The sequence below is a fragment of the Stegastes partitus genome, unplaced genomic scaffold, assembly GCF_000690725.1.
Source record: "Stegastes partitus isolate 25-593 unplaced genomic scaffold, Stegastes_partitus-1.0.2 Scaffold35, whole genome shotgun sequence".
In the NCBI taxonomy this organism is placed as follows: domain Eukaryota; kingdom Metazoa; phylum Chordata; class Actinopteri; family Pomacentridae; genus Stegastes; species Stegastes partitus.
Window position 1 is genome coordinate 473,419 of NW_007577766.1, and position 21,924 is coordinate 495,342.

General features: G+C 38.7%; 2 protein-coding genes across 3 annotated transcripts in view; both read left to right on the plus strand.

The window, feature by feature from the left end:
• The window catches only part of LOC103371970 (nuclear mitotic apparatus protein 1), a 15,736-nt gene extending 8,489 nt beyond the window's left edge, over positions 1 to 7,247 (plus strand). The window contains exons 15-26 of one of the 2 annotated variants that reach the window (XM_008301477.1): positions 1 to 856; positions 1,077 to 1,286; positions 1,435 to 1,625; positions 2,039 to 2,176; positions 2,554 to 2,659; positions 2,902 to 3,100; positions 3,775 to 3,911; positions 4,096 to 4,383; positions 4,684 to 4,785; positions 4,910 to 5,218; positions 6,707 to 6,762; positions 7,023 to 7,247. In XM_008301477.1, the coding sequence (XP_008299699.1) occupies positions 1 to 856; positions 1,077 to 1,286; positions 1,435 to 1,625; positions 2,039 to 2,176; positions 2,554 to 2,659; positions 2,902 to 3,100; positions 3,775 to 3,911; positions 4,096 to 4,383; positions 4,684 to 4,785; positions 4,910 to 5,218; positions 6,707 to 6,760 (2,590 nt within the window). In that variant the 3' untranslated portion in view covers positions 6,761 to 6,762; positions 7,023 to 7,247. The remainder of the gene's footprint in view (positions 857 to 1,076; positions 1,287 to 1,434; positions 1,626 to 2,038; positions 2,177 to 2,553; positions 2,660 to 2,901; positions 3,101 to 3,774; positions 3,912 to 4,095; positions 4,384 to 4,683; positions 4,786 to 4,909; positions 5,219 to 6,706; positions 6,763 to 7,022) is intronic. The other variant, XM_008301485.1, reaches the window with a different exon arrangement.
• A 660-nt stretch (positions 7,248 to 7,907) lies between these two features.
• On the plus strand, positions 7,908 to 21,518 carry nlrc3l (NLR family, CARD domain containing 3-like). The gene is made up of 12 exons (XM_008301497.1): positions 7,908 to 8,250; positions 10,286 to 10,501; positions 11,716 to 11,808; positions 12,639 to 12,819; positions 13,200 to 13,347; positions 13,571 to 13,663; positions 15,088 to 15,440; positions 16,724 to 16,933; positions 17,276 to 17,451; positions 17,776 to 18,049; positions 19,331 to 19,546; positions 20,330 to 21,518. The coding sequence occupies exons 1-12, from the start codon at positions 8,225 to 8,227 to the stop codon at positions 20,711 to 20,713; spliced, it is 2,370 nt and encodes a 789-aa protein (XP_008299719.1). The 5' UTR covers positions 7,908 to 8,224; the 3' UTR covers positions 20,714 to 21,518.
• Positions 21,519 to 21,924: the final 406 nt, after the last annotated feature.

The following is a 21,924-nucleotide window of genomic DNA, read 5'->3' on the forward strand; positions in this document are numbered from 1 at the left end:
TGAAGAGGAGGTAAAGAGCATGAATGAGGAGATCCAGTCTAAAGAGGAACAGATGAACTTGATGAAGGCTGACAGGTCAGAGCAATCAGATCTGCTAAATCAGGAGATCCAAAGTTTAAAGAAACAGGTGGAGGCTCTTGACTCCTCACTAAGGAAGGCTGAGGATGATTTGCAATCTAAGGAAGATCTATTGTCTCAACAACAAGCTGACTTGGCACAAAAAACAAAAGAGAAAGCTGAAGTCTATGAAAAAACTCTGACTGAGATAAAGGCAGAAAGCTCCAAACAGTCAGGTGCACTTCAACATGAGATCCAGAATCTGAAAGGGGAGGTGGAAACCATTTCTTTAGAACTTCTGGCTAAAGAGCAGAAATTACTTGAAACTCAGCAGGAGTCAGCTCAGAAGATAAACCTCCTCCAACAGCAGCTTGTTTCAGCAAATGCAGAGTTGAACCAACATAAAGAGACACAAGCTGCAAACATTAGCCTGAAGGAGGCTTTGCAGGAGCTGCAGGTGACCACATTCAGGGAGAAGGAGGCTCTTGTTCAGGAAAAAGAAGCCCTCGTGGACAGGATACTCCAGGCAACAAAGGATTATGAAGCTCTGGAGAAACGAGTCGAAGCCGTAGTCTTTGAGAAGGAGAGATTTGCTCAAGCCCAACAGGCCATAGAGAGAGAGAACCTAGCTTCCCGCAAATTGGAGTCTGTGCTGCAACAGGAAGTGGAAATATTGAAAATGGAGAAGGAGAAACTTTTAAAAGAGAAAGAAAAAACAGAAGAAATTGAGCTGATCAAAAGAGACCTGCAGGAACAACTTGCAGCTAAATCAGAGGCTGCAGACCACTACAAAGCTCAGGTTGGTTTGACCCAAACATTCCCCACAAACATGATAAAGTTTCACTACATTGTATCTTTGTACATATCAGTTCTGTTTTGATTTAGATAATTACCTAACACCAACTGGTTTTGTTGCTGCAGTACAGTTTCATGTGCAGTCTTGGTTGGTTTGGTGTTAGATGAGTTTTGTAGATTGTAAAGATTAATACCAAAACATCCGCTTTGTTACAATTCCACAGATGGAGAATGCTGTGAGTCATTACAACAGCAAGAAGCAGCTTCTCCAGAAAAGCCAAGAAGAAGTGGATGAACTCAAACATATCTTGGAGGTTAAGGAGCGTGAAGTAAAAGCTACTACCATGGAGAAAAAGCTACTTCAACTCGATTTGGACAAGGCTCAAACCAATGAGAAGAAACTTTTGAGCAGAATGGCCAGTTTGGAGGCACAGGTTGGTGTTGTATTTGGAAAGCATTAGAGCAGGCATACTCGCCAAGATGAAACTGAAACACTGTCTCTTAAGTCACTATAACATGTAAAGGCAAACACATTTCTGCTGCAACTCACCCCCGTGTCTATTACTATATCTTTGTATTTAGCTGGCCTGTGCTGACCATACCCTGCGAGCACAGAATAAGATTCACGGCAATGGAGGCAGTGCAGCAGAGTCATGTTACTTGGAGGTTCCCAACACACATTCAAGTGTTTGCACTAGAGCACAGGCGAAGAGGACTATGAGCTGTGACAGCCTGGACCAGAGTTCTCTTGAAGACTCCCTGAACACCACAAGGTAAGTTCTGGGTCACGGTATCGCAGAACAAGTTCTTTAAATGTGCTGTGCGACCACTTCAGAAATCAAATGTGGTTTATAGTTTGTCCAAATGACCACACTGGATGGAAAAGTCATCCATTATTGAGATGAGCTGATGCAATGTCTTTTGTAAACTGGAACGCTTGTGCATATTTTCAGACAATCTATTCAGGAAGGGATTTATGGTTTTGCATTCAGCTGTACATATTGAAAGTGCCACAACTAGTTAGGTAACTAATTCAAAAGAGAGCTAGAAGTTTAATACCTTGCTCCTCTCTCATTTACACATAGTGAGCATGAATATCAGATTGTCTTTTCCGGAAAATTACGAGGTGGGGTGGTATTATTGATTGTAATCTTATACAGTTCTCTGTTTTTTACTTTTTTTGTAGGAAACTTTCAGCACCTGGCGAATCCAGCACACCTCTTGTTCGCAGTTCAGAACGCTTGGCAGCCAAACGTCAGGGTCTGCGGGCCGAGTCTTTGGAAACCTTGTACTTCACACCTATAAACACCAGACAGATTAACAGGTATGCTGTATAGTTGTGACAGTCATGGTGTTTAGGGTGGCAGGTTTTCCTCAAACTTTATTGTCAGTGTAGAGCATGCTGTCTGTATGAGTGTGACATTGAAACACTGACCTGTACACATCCTTTTTTTTGTCCTCACATATTTGGAAAATGCTAGTTTCCTGGGTGTATTCCTGTGAGATTTTATTTTGTAAGACACGATTTAAAAATTCCTTTTGTTTTTTTCGAAATACTGTATATGAAAGTCTATTATTACATAGTGTCTGCTGCTATGAATGCAAAGCACAGCTCTTCAAAACCAGTTGAAATTCTTTGATTACTCTGAACCGAAGCGTTACTTTGTTTACTTTATTACATTTTTTTTTTCCATCACCCAGGACCAATGCAGACCATAATATTGAACTGGATTCAGCCTGCAAAAATCCAACTTCATCTGTCAAACGACGCAGGACCACGCAGGTTATAAACATCACCATGACCAAGGTGGAGGACACTTGTCTGCACAATGATTGCATGTTTTGCATGTTCACAGTAACACACTGTTGAAGTTGGAATATATTTTAATCATCATTAGACATTTTTAAAATCACAAGGGTTTCTCTCTCACAATTCTTTGTTTTGACTAATTTTCCTGACTTTCTCTTATAATACTGGTTGTCTTTTATGGGCACATTTTTACATTGTGTAGTTTTTAACTGTTGTGACTGTGGAATTCTGATCTATAGAAAACCCCTGGCCCCAATGAAGGTGATGAGACTTTCTACAGCTTACCTTCTGCTCGCTCCCACCCAAACCTCTCCAGTGCCCAGTCTGCACGACCCGTATCTATGGAGCTGTTTGACACACCTGCCAGGATGGGCACTGCTGCCAGCGACCAGCTCATTGGTCTTCCAGGGTACAGACGGAGCACAATTCATTCACAGGGTGAGTCAATACCTAAATTACCCACTTACCCAGATAAAAGGATCCATTATTCACCCCAATATCTGGCTAAAAAATAGATTAAATGGTTGTCATTAGAATTGTTGCACGTTAATTCTCTTGTCAAATCATTGAATAATTGTTAAACCTTTATATGGAACCTGTTTTTTTTTTTTTTTTACTTCTGTACATCTTACCTATGATTATGAGGAATGCATTGTTTATTGCCTCGGTCCACTTATACTACAGTCCAGCACGCTTGCAGAATAGCTATCAGCCCACACGAGTCTCATGTTTAACTGTGCAATCACCCTGTACAACAGTAGAGGAGGTTGCACCATTGTTTGGTAACAAAAATGGTATCACAGACTTTGCAACCTTTCAAAACCACAGAAGTGCCATCCTTTTAAATCACTGTTTTCTGTTATAGACAGTTGTGTTCTGTTACTTCTACACTGCCCCGTTCGCATTGATTCGACTTATAAATTGAGGTTTAAGTATAGAACTTCTCGACTGATGATTGAAATCATCAACAAGCAGGGGCAGTTGTACTAATTAGCTATTTATTAATGGTCATTGATAACAGATGGGCAGATATAGTAGTAAAGTGTAAAAGTAAAAAAAAATCAATTGTGTGTATGTAACCTTTTATTTTTCCTGCTTCTGTTTGCCTTCAGCCACCGGGACATTCTGTGTGGGAGCAGAGAACGAACCTGATGGTGCACCTGACGACTGGCTGAGGATTGCTGAGCTCCAGGCCAGGAACAAGGCCTGCCTTCCTCATCTAAAGAGCAGCTACCCCGTGGAGTCGGAGGTGAAAAGACAGAGAGACTCTAAAGAGGCATACAGTATAGAAACATAATATGGCATCATACCAGAAAGGACGCATCCTCTGATTCAGTGTTTTTCCGCAAGCCATCTTATCTAAGGCTAAAAGGTTGATTGCTGTTGACTTTTCACATTAATTTTATGAACTTCTTCTCTGTCTTTTCCTTTAGACTTGCCGTGGTGGTGCATTCATTTTCACAGATGAAGAACTCCGTACAGGAGACCCATCTGACACAATCCGTAGAGCGACCATGATCCCTGGTCAGTTCCACGACTCCCTTGTCTCCCATCGACAGTCCCTCATGTCAGGACATGCCGGTGCCGCAGCCGGGACTCGTTCTCACCGACTATCCTTGATGCCAGGCCAGTTGCCAACAAAAACTGTCAGCTCCTCTCAGATCAGAAGCCCAAAAGGCACAATGCGGCCTACATCATCTGCATATCAAGCTTCACCTGAGGTTGGTTTGTAGTAGTGTGCATATATTTCATTCATTGTTAATTAATGCTTTAGTCTGCCTAAAATGCAGTAGATAAATGTTCTGTAGGATATAGTGTGATGTGAATTTCCCTTTTTTGGGGGGTTCAAGACTGAATGAAAGGGGGATTCTTGTCAAGAATGTTTGTTTACAAAAGCATGTAAAATGACTTAGCAGTCATAAAATTATACCAGAATAAAAGTAGAAAAAAATGTCCATGTGCTGAAAACTGTAAATCCCTGACACCACTTTTTACATGTTTGTTTTTATCTCATTTTGAAGAAAAAGACAAAGACCAGCTGCTTCCCTCATCCACTCACTCCCAAAAATAAGAACGTGAGCAGTGGACATGCCAGCTCTCATTTTCAACCCATCCTCAGTCCGGTAAGTGTAATATAATAACACATGCACCTAAAATGTACTGAAAACTGCCAAAATTCTTTCATTCAAGTTGTTGGAAACAACTATATAATGTGTTTGAAATATTTTTATCATTTATTATTCTCAGGCTGAACGGAGACAGTCTATGATGTTCAGTATTGACAACACCCCCAGAAAGAACAGCTACCTAAAGAAAGGGCTGAACAAACTACGCAGCTCCACCCGAAAATCTCCAGGCACAAGCTCAAAGAAATCACCTGCTCCGTCAAGTGCGCGCAAGGGCCAGGAAAACCTGCCTTCTCGAGCTGGAATGGGGCGAGCTGGCAAAGCTGGCAACTTTAAATCACCCAAAGTACCAGCAAAAGGACCGAGGAAATCTCCACAAACCTCCAGCAGGTCGGCAAAATCTCCTGGGCTGACGGCCAGCGCTCGCAAGGTAAACACACCCTGACAAATCCATTTAGGGCACACTTAATTATCATTTTAATCATTTTTATTGAAGCAGCAGGTAGTGGAGTTGTTGTGGTAAACTTTACTTTCATGTTTTTACAATGTTGAGAGAGACTGTACAGAAACTTTTTAATTTGGTTTCAGCCACAAACTGGCTTGGATCATGATTATATAAAACATGTCTGTGTAGATTCTCAGTCTTCCAGGTCAAAGTTCCACTGAAGCTTTTAGGATGCTATAAAACAAGTGTAGACCAGTCTAGGCACAAAGGTCCAGCAATAAATGTAGTAAGTACAATGCAAAAATACGATTAAAGAATGGGAATAATGAGAGAATAAACAAATAAAATACTGTGTATTGGAACAAAGCTGATGATAATAACGGCCCTTTTTTTAAAAAAAAAAAAAAAGGGAAAAAAAGGTATGTTTTTAAGAAGTAATTTTAAAAAGATGTTACTGACTGTGCAAGCATCAGTCCTTCACATTGAGGGCTCTAGAGCTGAGGGACCGTGACTGTCTGGTACCATTTAGTCTTGAGCTGGGTCTTTGGTATTGCAAAACGATCATGACTGAAGATAAGAAGCAGCTGGTTTCAGGGGGAGCAGCAATAAAGCAAGGAGCTAAACCATAAAGTGCTGTCAATGTGAACAGTTTTGTTTTTTGAACATTATCGCCCTCTGCTGTGAACAGAGATGTACATCATGTCTCCTTTAGTGTTGCAGGCAGAAGAAAATGCAAACAATTTAAGGTCTGTGCATCTCCGCTAATGGTTTTTGAAAACTCAAAGGATACTTTTAACTGTGATACACACTAAACTACAAACTAAAAACAGTTCATTATTGATGCATGTTGCTTTCTGAAGATTACTTTTATCATCTAGTGCTGAGAAGCTGAAGATGGAGACGATATAATAATAGTTTTTTGTTGTTTTTTTTTTTAAAACAAAGATTGCATTAACACAAACCCTTGGGTCTTTTGTCTTCACATGTTTAACAGCTGAATTCAACTTAAGTGTCCCACTTCCTCTTGCATTGCGTAACACATATGTGTCACTTGTATAAATTCTGTCTTTTACTGCTGTGTTTCAGCATTTTCCGTGTTTCTAATTTAATCTCCACATTGACACTTTTGGTCGGGAACATAGCAATATACTACACAACGTGCAGTTAAACACAGCACCATTAACAAGACACCTCAACTCATAAACTTAATTCAATGCCTGTGACACTTTAATAAACCAAATATGATTATGTATTTTATTCACCTTTTTTTATTACAGTTCAATAAGCTGTATACGTGTACTTCAAACTGTTGCCTGTTTATGATGTTGGCACAAACTACTGGACATGGATTATGTTTGCGTCCTTACTTAGTGATCTAACTGTTGAAACAAACCTGCATGTAGTGAAAGAACTTGTCTGAATGTGTTCAGTGATTACATTTCAGTAACTTCTGACTTTGAACACTGTTTTCAGAAAAATGTGTGTGTAAAGGAAGAAAAGGAAGAAAACCTTGCTGGAAGACCATAAAGGTCACTGTTAATCAATAGTAATAAATAACTTGAATGACTTTTTTAAGGCTGGTTGGTGGTTGTCACTTTATGGCCTAACAACTCACAGTGTATTTCTTGTATATATTAACCAGTGGGTGGGTGTTCACATTCTCTTGTGTTAAACACTAACAACACAACACTTCAGTTTTTATTAAATTTGATCATGCTGTTATTTAAGTATGTTTCTCTGCGACCTTTGGTTTAATCTATTCTTTTTTTTTTTCAATTTTAATCCACAGATGATGAGCAGGATGAAAGTTTGAGGACTGATCCCCAAGTTGGAGTTGTGATCATCTACAATTTTTCCTGATCATACTTTTATTTTTTTTTTGTTTTATTTCACAAACACACAGTGATTTTTATTGTTGTCTTTCCGGGCTCTTCATGATCTTCTCTTTATCTACTTTTGTTTTAATTTTTTGTATTATATTTACATGTTTGTCAATAAAATGATTGAAATAACACTGTGAAAGCCTGCTACTTAAACTGGGTTTTAAAACATCTGTCTGGGCACAGGAATCATCGCCACCAACATTATTAGTAATCTAGATGAATTTAGACAGCCTTTCTTGCAAAGAAATGACCTTTCACAACGTATAACTCAGCATACACTCATTCTGGCAGGACTTCCTAAAACCACACATTAGGGAAGCGTCACTTAAACTGTGTTCCTCAGCAGACAGTCGAGTTCCTGAGTAGAACGAAGCCTTCAGAATAAAAGCTAAACAACCCGACTTTGTAGTTTAAAAGTGTCAGTAAATCAGCTACACTCAACTATTTTGTGCAAATACTTAAGATTAGGAATTTAGTGCATGCTTCACTGTGAAGCCTAAATAATGGACTGACAATATAGTCTATCAAATTAGGAGTATGTAGGCAGTATTCGTCTATACATGTGTGCAGGAAATACAACACTCAATATTTCAGCAGGGAATTTTGCACTGGAAAGTTAAAGCTCAACATATTTTTTTTAACCATACATACTGTATGTTCTAGATGTTGTATCAGTATACAGTACATAATCATGGTGAGTATTCATATCGTTTTTGAAGATTCTGCTTTTATTCTGAAAACTGGTCTCGATGTCGTGCTTGTAACTTTACTGGCGGAAAAAAAGGACTCGAAATCGAAACTCGGTAACTGACAACGAAAGGAAGCTGCATGGTCGCCGATAGGGCCTTAAACGTAATAGTTTGGTTCATTTGTATTAGATATTTATCAGAATACGTACATTTCAAACGCTTTTAGTTGACATTTGGCCGCCATGTTGTTGTAGTTTAGTATCGATGAGTAACAGCAGGAAGTTGGGCAGGGAACGTCTACCAGGTGGATTGTCTGTTTTTGGATATTTTATTCAGGTTGTCGCGTTACCTTTAGTAAGATTTAGTCGAGTTAAATCGATTCTACACCTGCGGTGAGTGAGTCGGTGTCACGCTGAAACATGGACTCGGACTCAGAGGTGGAAAGGTGGGTGTTGGTGCTCGTCTTTGGGAAATAAATGAACTTCCTTTGACTTTAGATCACTGCTGGTAAGACATGTCAGCTAGCGTTATCGCTTGAGTTGAATTACTTATCTTTTCAAAGTTGTTTGTGACATATCACGTTATTAGCTAACTAGTTATGCCAGTAGCTAAATACTAACGTAGTTTTATTTAAGAAGTTATGTTCGTTTATGACAGCCGTTTAAGCAAATAGTCACTTTTGAACCGAATGTGTCTCACATTGTCAACCTGCTCTCTGCAGAGACTTTGGGAGGATTTTAACACTCTGGGGCCTCAACCCAGCACCCTTAAGATTTTAACCTGATAATTGCACCATATTCAAGTGATTTCAGAATAAAATTAGTATAAAATGTGTAGCAATGTGCTTTAAGCAAATGAAGGCTCACACTACAGGCTCACAATGTTGTCATTGTGACCTGCCAACGGACTGCAGATGGAAATTAGCTTAAAGCTAACTCTGGTGCAATACATCAAATGGCAACATTTATGTTTAATATTGTACATGGTCCCTTTTTAAATAAGCTGTTTAACAATAATATAATAACTACAGGTCAACCATTCAATAAGTACTAGTGTTTAGTCATGTTAGTCATTTAGGGTTAGCCATATACTCCACTAATACACTTATTGTAATGGAAAACCTGTGAGAACCAGCGTAGCAAATCACAGTTGTTGCACACAAGTAACACCGCAATAAATTCCACAGCAGATCGAAATAATTAAGTGACTAACTGAACATGTAAAACAGAACAGTTAACAAAAATGAAAGGTGTTAGTCCATCCTCACAGGATGCAGTCCCAGGACCTGGCTGACTAACGAAAACACACAAAAACAAAAAATGTCAGCAGGAGACAGTGTTCACATGCTGAGCAAAGCAATCACTGTAACTGGCACAGACAGCAAATGCAAAATTAGCACTTGGATCAAGAGTTAAACATTTCCAACAGAACACACAAAAACATTTTTAAAAAGTGTAATTTAAAACAGTGAACCTAAACTGTCATTCCTACATACAGTTGAAGCCAGAAGTTTACATACACTGTCTAAAAAGACAATCTTTTTTTATTTTATTGTCACTGTCTGACATTTAATGTGACTAAACCTTTCCTGTTTTAGGTCAGTTAGGATTACTGAAATTACTTTTATTTGCTAAATGCCAGAATAATGCGAGAGAGAATTTTTTAGATAATTTTTTATTATTTTCTTTAAGGTAAGAAGTTTACATATAGGAAGATTACTATGCCTTAAAATATTTGGGAAAGCCCAGATGATGATGTCATGGCTTTGGAAGCTTTTGATAGGTTAATTGACAACATTTGAGTTAATTGGAGGTACACTTGTTTGTAAGGCACACCTCAAACACACTGCTTCCTTTTATGACAACAAGGGAAAATCTAAAGAAATCAGCCCAGATATCAGGAAGAGAATTGTGGACCTCCACTTATTATTTTGGCATTTCGCAAATAGAAATAATTTTGTTCATCCTAACTGACCTAAAACAGGAAAAAAAAATAGTTTAATTAAATGTCACACGGTAAAAAAAAGAAAGAAAAGGTTTTATGTCTTTTTATACAGTGTATGTAAACTTCTGGTTTCAGCTGTAGCTGCTACATTGACATCTCTAATGCACAGCAGCAAAGCAAACTCTTCCAAAGACATACAACTGTTTAAAAGGTAAAGCCACATAAAATTTCTTGAAACAAACTACTTCTAAAACATCTAACATTAACTCACTTACCACAAATCACTCAGGATGACATGAGGCCTAGCATTTTCTCCGACCCCCCCCCAGCAGAAAGTCTTGTGAGTCACTTAAATTTCTTTATGAAATCTTCTCCCAGTCAGAAAGGAGACAGCGAAGAACTACTTAGTGTTTAGTGTTTAAACCATGTTCCATTTTAATAGGACAGGACAGGAAATGCAGGTGCTGGTGAGGTTCACTGGTAATAACCCTATAATACGACACTTGCTTACTAACACTTTGTTTTTGTCTCCTCAGACTCTTTACAAATGAGGATGAGGTGGAGGATGAGGATGAGGAGAGGAAAAAGTTCAAGAGGCCTCCCTCCAGCTATGGTTCAATGAAGAGCGACAGTGAAAGCATGGAGGACGAAGAGGAGGAGGAGGAGGACGAGGAGAAGAAGGGGGAGGAGGAAGAGGAAACAGATGATGTGGTTGTAGAACTACCTGAACCGCCTGCTCATGACGAGACAGGGTACTTGATCTTGTTTGATATTTAAGCACTATCCCATTTTGTTTGTGTGTTTTGGCTGTTATGCTGCTAAAAGCTTCCCATTGCCACTGATTTAACGACTGCTCCTCTCTGTATCTTGGCCACTTTAACACAGTGTCCGAACTGGTAATTTTCTTGTCAAAAAGTGGACAAAAAAAGCTTGCTGTGACTCATAGTTATGAGGGCTGCACAAATAATTGATTTTAACAATATAATTAGCAAAATGCAAAGGTTGCAATTTAAGGTATAAATAGAAATTGTGAGACTATCACTATTATTCTTTTTTTTTTTTTTTTTTTAAATTTGAGCAAATTAAAACTTTCAGGGATTGCTTATGTTTGTCCATTGATTAGCATTTACATGGTTCATTCATGCATGTCTGTGGTTCAACTGACCAAATCCAGTGTCATTGTTTAATAGTCCCACCTCGTGCATTTTTCTGTGTGTCTGACCCTGGATTTAAGCTGTAGTGTCAGTGGTTTTCAAAAGTTATGCCGTCCTCCTTGTGTGACAGTCACGTATTTGATGGTGTAACGCTCCAACACATGTTTTAAATCTATGGCACAGTGAATTTTGAAATTAAGCTTGACATCGCAAATCAAAATTACATTATCTGTCCAAAAAAAGTACAATTAGATATTTCCCCAAATCACTCAGCTTTGTGTGTCTGTTGCTCCTCTTTGGGAGCTTTTTTTAAGTGACAAAGGCCAACTCACAAGTTTGATTTCCTCCTTTTTGCCTGCACTCACTTTCAACAATATTTCCTTTCATAAATCGTCCTGAAAAGCTGAAACATGATCCAGTAGAACTGCATTGCTGCTAGGGGTGTGTATTTGTGCTCAAGACACCACAGCTTGTTAAAAAGAAACATGAAGTCAGTTTATATTTTAAGTATTTGGGGTGATTTTCCTGCTGGGTTACGCAGTAGTGCCAAATCAGACACAATACATTTATGAACAGTCCTGCTTTGTGTTGATGTTTTTGGAACTTTAGTTTAAACAGGATCAACATGTAAATTCTGATAGTCTGCCTTTTTTTGTTTAATAAAATCTAAGGGTTGCAATCATCACAGAAGTTTTATTGCACTGAATAGTTAAATGCACTATGTTACAAAGCAATGGTGCTTTCAGTGGTTTTGAAATGACTCATAATTAACATGCTCTTACAATATGTACTACTCTTTTAATGTTGGCCAGGGTGCAGATGAATCGTCCCGACTCTCCAGAGACCCTCTACACCATGACCACGCAGCAAACCAAACCTCCAGGAGCTGTTGTTATTGACACCAGGTAGAGGACACACACACACACACACACATACACACATTTTTCACTGCAGTATAAAGTCCTGCAACGCCATGGAAACAGCCCAACCGTAGCTAGAAATACAGATAACTTGAGCATGTTTTCTGTGCAGTATATCAAATTTATAATGCCATGAGCCAAGAAAAGGGAACAAATGAAAAGTGAAGTTCTCTGATTATTTAGTTGCATATTTATGTGCCCTCCAGTGTTACCAATTCTGATAAAAAGGGACTTGTCATACTATAGACAAATAACTAATTACATTGTTTTCTGTGAAATTTTAAATGAGACATGTAGAAAAAAAATAGATTTTGATGAAATACAACAAATTTAGGCTTAGATGTGGTTAAGTTGTCTGGTGGAGCAGCATGTTGCAGATGAGTAGTTATGGGACCATTAGAAAGTTGAAAATCTGACGTTACTTTCTGTTCTTACCTCCAGATTACAGTGTGTTTTCATATTCTCCTACTTCTGTCTTCAAAATGCTATTTTTGTTTAAATTTGTTGAGGGAATAGACCAAACAAAACCCAGATTTTCTCATGTGTAAAAAAACTTTTAAAAAATCTTGCTTCGGTAATTTGTTATATTTTCAGTTAATACTTTTTGGGGACAAACATTCTACATTTTCTAAATATGTTTTATTAATGTCTACAAGTGTACTATGTCTTTAACTTTCGAAACAAAAAGGACTATTGTAAAAGGTGAGGCATGCGTTTTTTAAAAAATGTTAATATAATTTTTGTTGGCATTAGGTAAAATGCACGAAATGTCATTGTTATCTGCAGTGGTTTCTGAGCTTCCTGTTGTCACTCAGGTCGTCTGATCTGGGGGATTTCTCAGAAGATAATGATGACGAGGAGGACGATGATGAAGTTTTGATAACTAATTCCCCGGAACCACCTGAGCCCATTGAACCAGACGATACTATAGAGACTGATGACAGCAGCCAGCCAGGCAGACTGCACCCAGAGCAGGACATGCCTCATGTATTCAGGGTTGGTGCATCACAGTTAGGCTGCAATGTATAATCCTTCTTTGTTCTTCACAGAAATTATTGTTTGATCCTCAGACCACGATGTATTTGAACTTAATGAATAATAAACTGCTAGATTGTGGTAAATACCAACAATGGTATGGTTGCCAGTTGATGTTTACTCATAGTGTTTGTTTTAAAAAATCGTCACTATTCCTCAGTTTTTATATTATAAAAAAAAAACGATAAAACCCAACGAGTAGTTATGTTAATTTGTTACAAATTATCATTAATAAATTATATAATTTCGATCTTGGTAACAATTGGCCCACAGTGTGTCGATGTACTTTCTGTAAGGCAACACGTTAACTTGGGTTTTCATCATTTCTTCCCTCTCTAAAGAGTATGCAGAGTATTCTGACAGGCCTCAGCAAAGAGGACCTATTGACCTTTAAGATGACGTTTCACCAATGGGAAAAACGCATGACAATATCGGATACAATGACGGGAGACATACTTGACTTTGTGGACAAAAGTCTGGAGATTCTTGGTAAGAACACACAGCAATGGAGCATACGGTGTAAATGGTACAAACAGAGCTCTGAAATTAGAGAGGCTAATTAACACTTGTGATTTTGATTGTTTGATAATGGATTTTGTTAGTTTATTGGATTAATTTCACAGCTACAATAGTCATTAAAAAAATATAATTCCTTAATTGATTGCTTGCTGTTTTAAAAAAACAAAAAATGTATAAAAATTCTGTTCTGTAGGCCAAGAACGTGCGCTGACGCATACAATAAATACTCTGGAAACTACTGGCAAAACAGAAGAGGCAGAGAAACTAAAGAAACAGTGCCAGAGAGGTAAGTGAACATTTCGCTGGTTTTATCCCAACACACTGACAAATACTGAGGGGGATTGGTTTGTTTGTTCTGAGATATTTATTTACATATGTGGTTGTTTTATTTTTATGAAAAAGACTTTGTGGTTGTCTTGCTTTGAAACCTTGAACAGTGTCTGTTAATGTTTAAGGTTTCAAGAGAGACTGTTAAAATATGGCTGCTGATTGTGATACATATCATTTGCACAAAATGTTATTGAACCAGCACGGACTTTTTGCTCTGTGAATCTGCCGATGGTAGATGTGTAGCAGGTCTAAAGTTACCCACCGCTTCTTTTTTGTTTTGTTTTTTGGTGTTTTTAAGAAAATATATCACCAGTACAGTCTTCTGGATATCAGCTGTAACCCTCTGAATCTTAAAACCTGCTAGCAGGTCTAAAGTTCATGTTGTTTTTTAAAAATCGCAGAATTTACACCATTTATTAAAGAAAGAAACTGTAAAAAATAGAAAGTACCAAAGAGTTTTAACTTTCCAACAGTCCTTTAGCTAATCCTGTGACTTTTGGTTTTGTTGGGAGCATTAAACATATCTAACCTTAAAACCCTGATAATTCATCAATATCACTTAATTCTGAATGTCACAGTTTCCAGAAATAAGCAGTTTGCAGTAAGTACGTTCTGTAGCCAACAAAAACAATCTGTGCTCGTTGGTGCAACCGAGAACCTAACTGCCTCACTTGCTGCCAACAGTCTTGTGATGAAAATGAATGGACTTTTCAGAACTGGGCTGAACTGCAAGTGGTTTGTACATAGAGCAGAAAGAAGAAAAGTAGGATACAAGGATACAAATTAAAAATGCAATTAGTAAAATATCTATAGTATAAAGAGTTTATGTTTCTAGTACTGGAAACAAGAGCTGTCCATGTTTCTTTCAAGTTGAAAGAATTTTAACTTCAGTTTTTTGTTTTTATGATTTATGGCATTAGAAATTTGTTATGCTGCATCATTTGAGGGAGACATTTTTTAAATTCACCTTACTTCTCGTCATGGTTGTCCTGTTTCCATAGAAATATGTGACTTTACATTGCTGTGAAAAATGTGCCCACCATGAGTAAATACGTGTCAACATAGAATAACTCCCAGAAACTGCTTGAGCTTCAAAGGTTTAAGGGAACAATTCAGATGACAGCAATGTGATCCCTTATGAATGAATGATACTGAAAATTAGGAATTTAAGGTTGATTTGGGTTGACACTTCTTTTCTAGTAAGAATGTATGCAGTAACTGGTAACTGCCACAAACAGGGGGAAAGGTGTTGTAGATAAATAATTCTTGTAATGTGTCGTCCAAATTTAGAACTCTATGTAAGCAGGTGTGCTTGAGCGAAATGTTGAGATTTTGTTTGCTGTTTTGTTTACTTTCCTCTCTATCTTTCTCCACCACCAGTGTTGCTCCGTCATATTCTGAGGCAACAATTAAGCAGAAAACATCACGTAATCCACGAAGGAATCGCTCAAGCCGGAAAGCAGCATTTGCTAGAGACCGTCTACGTGGAGCCGCTGATTGCCATGTGTAGTAACGGAGGAGTTGACCAGTCCCACGAGTTCAGACCCCCGCCTTCGATGCCTCTCCAGGTTCCCAGCACTGTCACCCACGTTGGTGTGAACGATCTGTTCCGACAACAGAAAGATGACGGCACGCCGGTGAGAAGGGTGCTGACCACTGGTATTCCAGGAATTGGCATGTCTGTCTGTGTGGCGAAGTTTTCACTGGACTGGGCAGAACATCGGGCCAATATGGTGAGATCTGACAAAAATACATTTTCTGTCAGCTGTACCTACTCAGCTCCAAACAGCAGACAGAATTAGACTTACTGGTGATCGTAGTGCAGCATCAAGTTATCCAAACTGTCAAATATTATATTAATACATCTCTAAGGAGTTGGAGACCTGATGGAACTAAATGTAAGAGTGAATATTGGACTTTGTTAGGCCACCAAAAACACCACAATGGTGCTCAGTGTTAGCTGGATATTTAAACATGTGCCTCTTAGGACCGTCTTCAGCATATGAACTTTATAAAACCATAATATGTTAAATGTGTGTGTGTGTGTGTGTGTGTGTGTGTGAATTCAGAATGTGTCTCATCAATAGTTCACTAATCACAGGTGTGGCATTTTGATCCCTGCCTCTGTGCATTTTACAGAGTGCTCTTAGGCAAAACACTGATGCACAATTTGCTCCTGATGGTCAGAGCAGCAGAATTGGTAAATGAAAGGCAAATTGTAAAACACCAGATAAAGGTTGCCATTTCAAAAACTCTCACCGATCCAGATGAGGTTACTAAGTAACCCAGAATCAACTATGGGCATTATAGCTTAATAAATTAACAGTGGGCACATATGAATATCTTACTAGCATTGCTGATGTGTCGATCCTTTACTTACTCTTCTGTGCATGCCTTCGCTGTAGTGGACACCTCAAGTCAACTCAACTCAATTCAACCTTCAGTGCAAAACTTTAGTCTCCCACTTGACAGTGAGACTATCATGGTGTGTTCACGACATCTTCCTTGCTGTTCATTATTTTCTTTTATTGATTGTAATTCTTCCTCTTTTTCTCATTTATCTGGAGCGTCACAAACTTTTCTTGGATGCTTCCTAAGTTTTTCCACCATACTACCAGTTACTGTAGTGTATTCCATCTCTACAGTTGCTGACCTCGTCAGCCAACCAATCATTGCTGGTTAACCTAAAAAGCATTGCTGGGGTCTTGCTAATGTGGGAATGTCACCAGATTTAATACAGAGAGATTTGCCTGGAAAGGAAAAGACTTCATCAGAAATGTGTAAACTTGTTTGTTAAGAGCTTGAATGTAACAGATGTTCATTTATTGTAAATTCCCACAATCCAGCAGTAATTTTTATTTCAAGTAGGTAATGTACAACTACAACTTTGCAAGTAAAACCTGTAAAATGTGCAGCACACCATACACGCATCATGCAAACTGTGTTTTCTCAGAAGTAGTTTTCTTTTTGTGGATTTTTTTGTTGACTGATGACATTTTTGTCTATTTTTGATCAGGACATACAGTTTGTCATCAAACTTTCATTCCAAGCTATGTGGAATCTGCGAAACAGAGACAATCCTCCTTGTAAGAAGATGTCCATTATGGAAGCCATAGGGTTTTACTATCCAGACTTAAGAGGCATGCCTTTCCTGGACGAAGACAGCTGTAAATATCTCGTCATAATGGACTCGTTTGATCGCTACCGAGCTCCTCTGGACTGGGAGGTATCACATCTGTACACATACGCCTGACATGCATTCACATTTGTAATGATAAAAAATATCTAGAATCTTAATTATAGAGATAAACAAGAGCAGAAATTTCAAAATCCCTTTTAGCACACAAGTTTGTGTGGAGGTAATGTTGAGATTTGTTTTTATGTCTGTCCCAATGAAATTTTAGAAAAGATATTAATATACACTAAAGACCACAATGCTGCCATTGTTTTCAATGTTTGAAGATTCAACATTTTGAGCAGTCCAAGCACATTTTAAAAACTTAAAAAAAACTTCAAATGAGGACATGAAACAGATAATTTTTTTTAATGATTTGGTTTCTCTTTCCAGAATGCTCCAGTCATAAATGACAATCACACCCAAGCACATCCTGATGTCCTGATTGTAAACATCTTCCGAGGCACTGTGCTTCGTGGTGCCCGTGTCTGGATCCTGGGGAGGCCTGCAGCCGTCTCACAAATACCGTCTCAGTTCATAGACCTCTACACAGAAATACAGGGCTATAGGTGTGTGTGTTGATGTATTGTATGTCTGATTGTGTTCTTGTCTCATTACCTCTGTCTTTTAGTATTTGTATTAAATTATCACCTCCCCCGCTACTCTTAGCTTTGTGTGTATACTTAGTGTAAATGGCATCTTGTAGATATATTTATGTCCAGTGATACTGCTGATAATGTTAAGCAGAAAAATTTAATTGGCCAAATCCATTTAAACACGTCTTTTTAGTCTGAAAATATTGTTATATTACACTCTTGGGATTACCATGACCTGGATGACTGAGAATCTACACAGACAGTCTAATTCAATGTTTTTTTTTCCTATTTTTTCAGTGAGGAGTTGAAGGACCAATTCATGACCAAACGCTTTGTCAGTGCAGAGCTGGCTGCAAAGATTATGGCACATTACAAACGCCTACCGACACTGAAGATCCTTACTCGCCAACCCTTTTTCTGCTGGATGGCAGCCAAAGTGTTCGAGCGACGCTTCCGTTATCAGGGCTACGGAACGGAACCTCCCAGACTGACACCGTTCTACGTCAACATTTTTGTGATCCAGATGAATCGCAGGCTGGAGTCCTATCATGAAAAAATTCAAATTCATCTGGTAATGTGCATCAGTCTGTGGCTCTTGCTTTTTGTGATCGAAAAGGCTTGAAAAATAGGCAATATTATCACTCATTTCTATCACGTGCCACTGTTCTTTCTGATGTAGTTTCAGTAAATGTTATACATAAAATGTTTGATATTTTGACTGCGACTAGAGACAACATATTTCTTTACTGATCTCATATTTTAGCTATGTTGGCTTCCTACTGACTTAACACCCCGGTGTGATTCACTTATCTTTTTTAAAAGTTATAAAATACAGCCTTGGGTAGGGCCAAAGATTTTCTTTGACAAATGTTTTTTTTATTTGGCTGTTTAAATTTAGGGATTTATCTATTAGTTTTTTTATTAATCCTTGATTTTTATGTGGGTTGATGCAACACCATGAACACTTGTAGCATCTGGTGCAGTCAGATGACCTCAAATGTGTATCTCATTTTTAGCAGTTTCTGAGACTGTAATATATTACTCAAGGAGTGACCAAAATTTCAGTGACTGTGACCAAAAGAAATTTAAAAGCTGTACCTGGTTTACATTAGGCTGCCAACCCCGTCAAAATTGTCTCGTTGTGTAGCGATACAGCGCTTCCTGCTCTTCTGCAATGCTCGTAGCGCTCCCTCATCTACGATAATCTGTGTCAAAATGACGACCTGAATTTCTCGTACTGAAGAGGCAGAAGTCACACATAGCCAAATCTAGTGAGCAGGGTGGGTGAGGAGTGATTATTGTGTTGTATGGCCAAGAAAACTCATGTGTAATCACTTGACAATGCCCAACAATTCCAGTTGTTTGCCCTGGAAGTTCTCCCTCAAACACTGCAGGGCATTACAGTAGAACTTTGTTGACAGTCCAACCAGGGAATCGAATTGACAGCGAGCAGCCACGTGGATGTTGAACAAATGGCAGGTTCTTCCTCTGTGAGAACTTTTTCTTCTCTCGTTGCCAGCTACAAACCCACCTCTTGTCACCAGTGGTGATCATGAGCATGAATGTTAGCTCATCCCAGTATCTGACCAACACAAAATGTCATGTTTGCGCTCTTCTCCAGTTTGCAGTGCATAGAGAAGTTGCAAATAACAACCACGAACAGTCCCAGATCTTTTAGGTCTCCCCACGTAGTGTTTGTGTTTTTGTCCCTCGCATGGAAGCGTCACTTAATATTGAAAAAGACAAGATAATTGCATCTAAAAGAGGTATTTTTCAACAAAAGCGAATTATATCTTACCATCACTGTCAGAATTTTAACATTTTTTCTTGTCAATGTCATCTTCCATCTCAGAAATGGCCCGCCGAAGACAAGGACATGCTGACGAACATGGGAAAGATGGCCTTTGTGATGTTGGAGAAGAACACCAGTGTGTTCTATGAGGAGGATTTGAAGGAGCATGGCCTGTCGTTGTACGATGTGGTGGTCTGCACTGGCTTTTGCACAGAACTCCGCACTACTGCCGCAGATGGGAAAAGGACGTTCTGCTTTTTTCACTTCACGTTTCAGGTAAAACTCTCCCTTTAACACTACCTACATCTTAGTATTCCATAAAACCTTATTTTACACTGCTGTATATCATAATTATAATATGCTTACTACCATTTACTTTGCAGTTGGCAAATGTTTTAAGTCAGTCATGGTTTTCTACACTAGCAGATATTGAAGAAATGTTGTAATGGTCGTATATAATAGGAGACATGACATGATTTTATTTATTTTTTTAACAACTTAATTTCTGACTTTCATGTTCAGTTGGAAGTACCCTACCACAGGCTGATTTAGAACCTGATGAGCTCAGAAGCAGCTGCACCAGACCAGCATCTGTTGTTCCACACAGTGAAGTGGAAGTTGATACAGAACGCCCGTGAAAGAAACTTTTTTACTTTTTTATTTAGATCCTCCAGATTTAATTGTATCACTGAAAAAGGGGCAAAATGAACCACCTGAACTCACACAAAACCAAAGACTGGGAAGGTGTTGCTTGAAATATCATTTCAATTGGATAAATGTAGAAATTCACCAGACTGAATAATGTAAAAATACAATAAAAATATCTAACCTGTTTTAGAAATAAGTGAAAGAAGACACTTTTGATAGATTTTTTTTGTTTACACATTTGGTATGCACTTAGAGAAAACAAGATAATTACCAGTATTACAACTTTTTCAAAAAATATAGTTCAAATGTTCTTTTAAAAAACTATGCTGTGTCTCAAAAAACAAACAAAAAGCAAAAAACCCATATAGAAACGATATACCCTTACTTCATTCTACATTTTCTCTCCCGCAGGAGTTCATGGCTGCTCTGTATGTCTTCAAAATGTTTCACATGGAGTCTAAGAACATTTTGGACACTGGGTCGAGAATGTCCAAGATCTTCTCATCCAAATGGTCGAGCAAATCAGCAGCAGGCCTGGTCCACAATGCTATAGTGCGAACCTTTAACGCCCCACTGGGCCACTATGACATGTTCCTGCGCTTTCTGTGCGGCCTGCTTAACCCAGACTGCCACGAAGAGCTCCTCGGTGGGGTCCTTTGGCCCGTCAGGACCCCAAAGGTGGCTGGGCTGGATGAGGTGCAGCGGCTGCTGGAGCAGACCATCCAGAAAGCTCCTGCAGACCGGGTGGAAAACCTGAAGGAGTGCCTTAGAGAGATGATCCAGGAAGATCAATGAGGTGGGGTCGGATCACTACATGAAAACAACTGTCACTACGTATGGATACGATGGATATAAAATGAATAGTGCCTTCGAGTTTCTGTGTCATCACAGAATTCACCAGGAATCCAGATGTAATGTCCAAAGTAATGTCCAAATCACTAGCTAAATTTCAAACATTAGACCATTGCTTGATCTTATGATGACATTAAAGAGGTAGTAAAGTTACTGCAGCATCAGACAAAATATATTGCTCGCCGATGCATTCTGGTACAGTAGACTTTATGCAATATGACAGTGTGTTACCAATGAAAATGCTTTCTCACATTTGAATTTTCTTCATTTAGATGCCATTTTTTGTGTTAATCTGTGTCCTTTTCTTGCCCTCAGCTCAATACATAGGAGTGGGGACAGAAGTAACTGCATTAAAGAAGTTTAAAAGTGTGAGAAATATATACTAAGCATGAATCAAAAGTTATAACTATGGTATTCATTGTTCCCACTGTATACCAGGCTTGTTCCTAATTATACATAAACATAAATACCCTACATGTCAACAAAAAATAGTACAAACTATAAGATGATCCAATTTTCAATCATTTAACAGTCAGTGATATTACTAATGTGTCGATACAGCACTTGGGTAATGATATTTGGAGGAAAGAGAAGGCCACAATAAGAGAGCTCACTTTGTAATTTTTTTAATACTTATTTTTTTTTAAGGGTGTGCAAGTGTAAATTTACAGTTTAAAATGGCATCTAAATGAAGAGTAATAGTGTGTGTGAATAGTTACTGTTGGCTTTAAATCATTTTGTATATTTACATGAGTACTGGCTGAATTTCTAAATTGGTTCGTCTGTCTTCCTTTTGTGTGACAAATAATCAGTACAAAGTAGATTTTGCGATACGGGATGGTTAAGCAGGGCTGCAAGGTGGCGCAGTTGGTTTGCACTGTTGCCTCGCAGCAAGAAGGTCCCAGCGTGGGTTCTCTCCGGGTTCTCCGGCTTCCTCCCACACAGTCCAAAAACATGTTGAGGTTAATTGGTGATTCTAAATTGTCTGTAGGTGTGAATGTGAGTGTGCTTGGTTGTCTGTCTCTAAGTGTAGCCCTGTGATAGACTGGTGACCTGTCCAGGGTGTCCCCTGCCTTCGCCCTAAGTCAGCTGGGATAGGCTCCAGCCCCCCGCGACCCTAGTGAGGATTAAGCGGTGTATAGATAATGGATGGA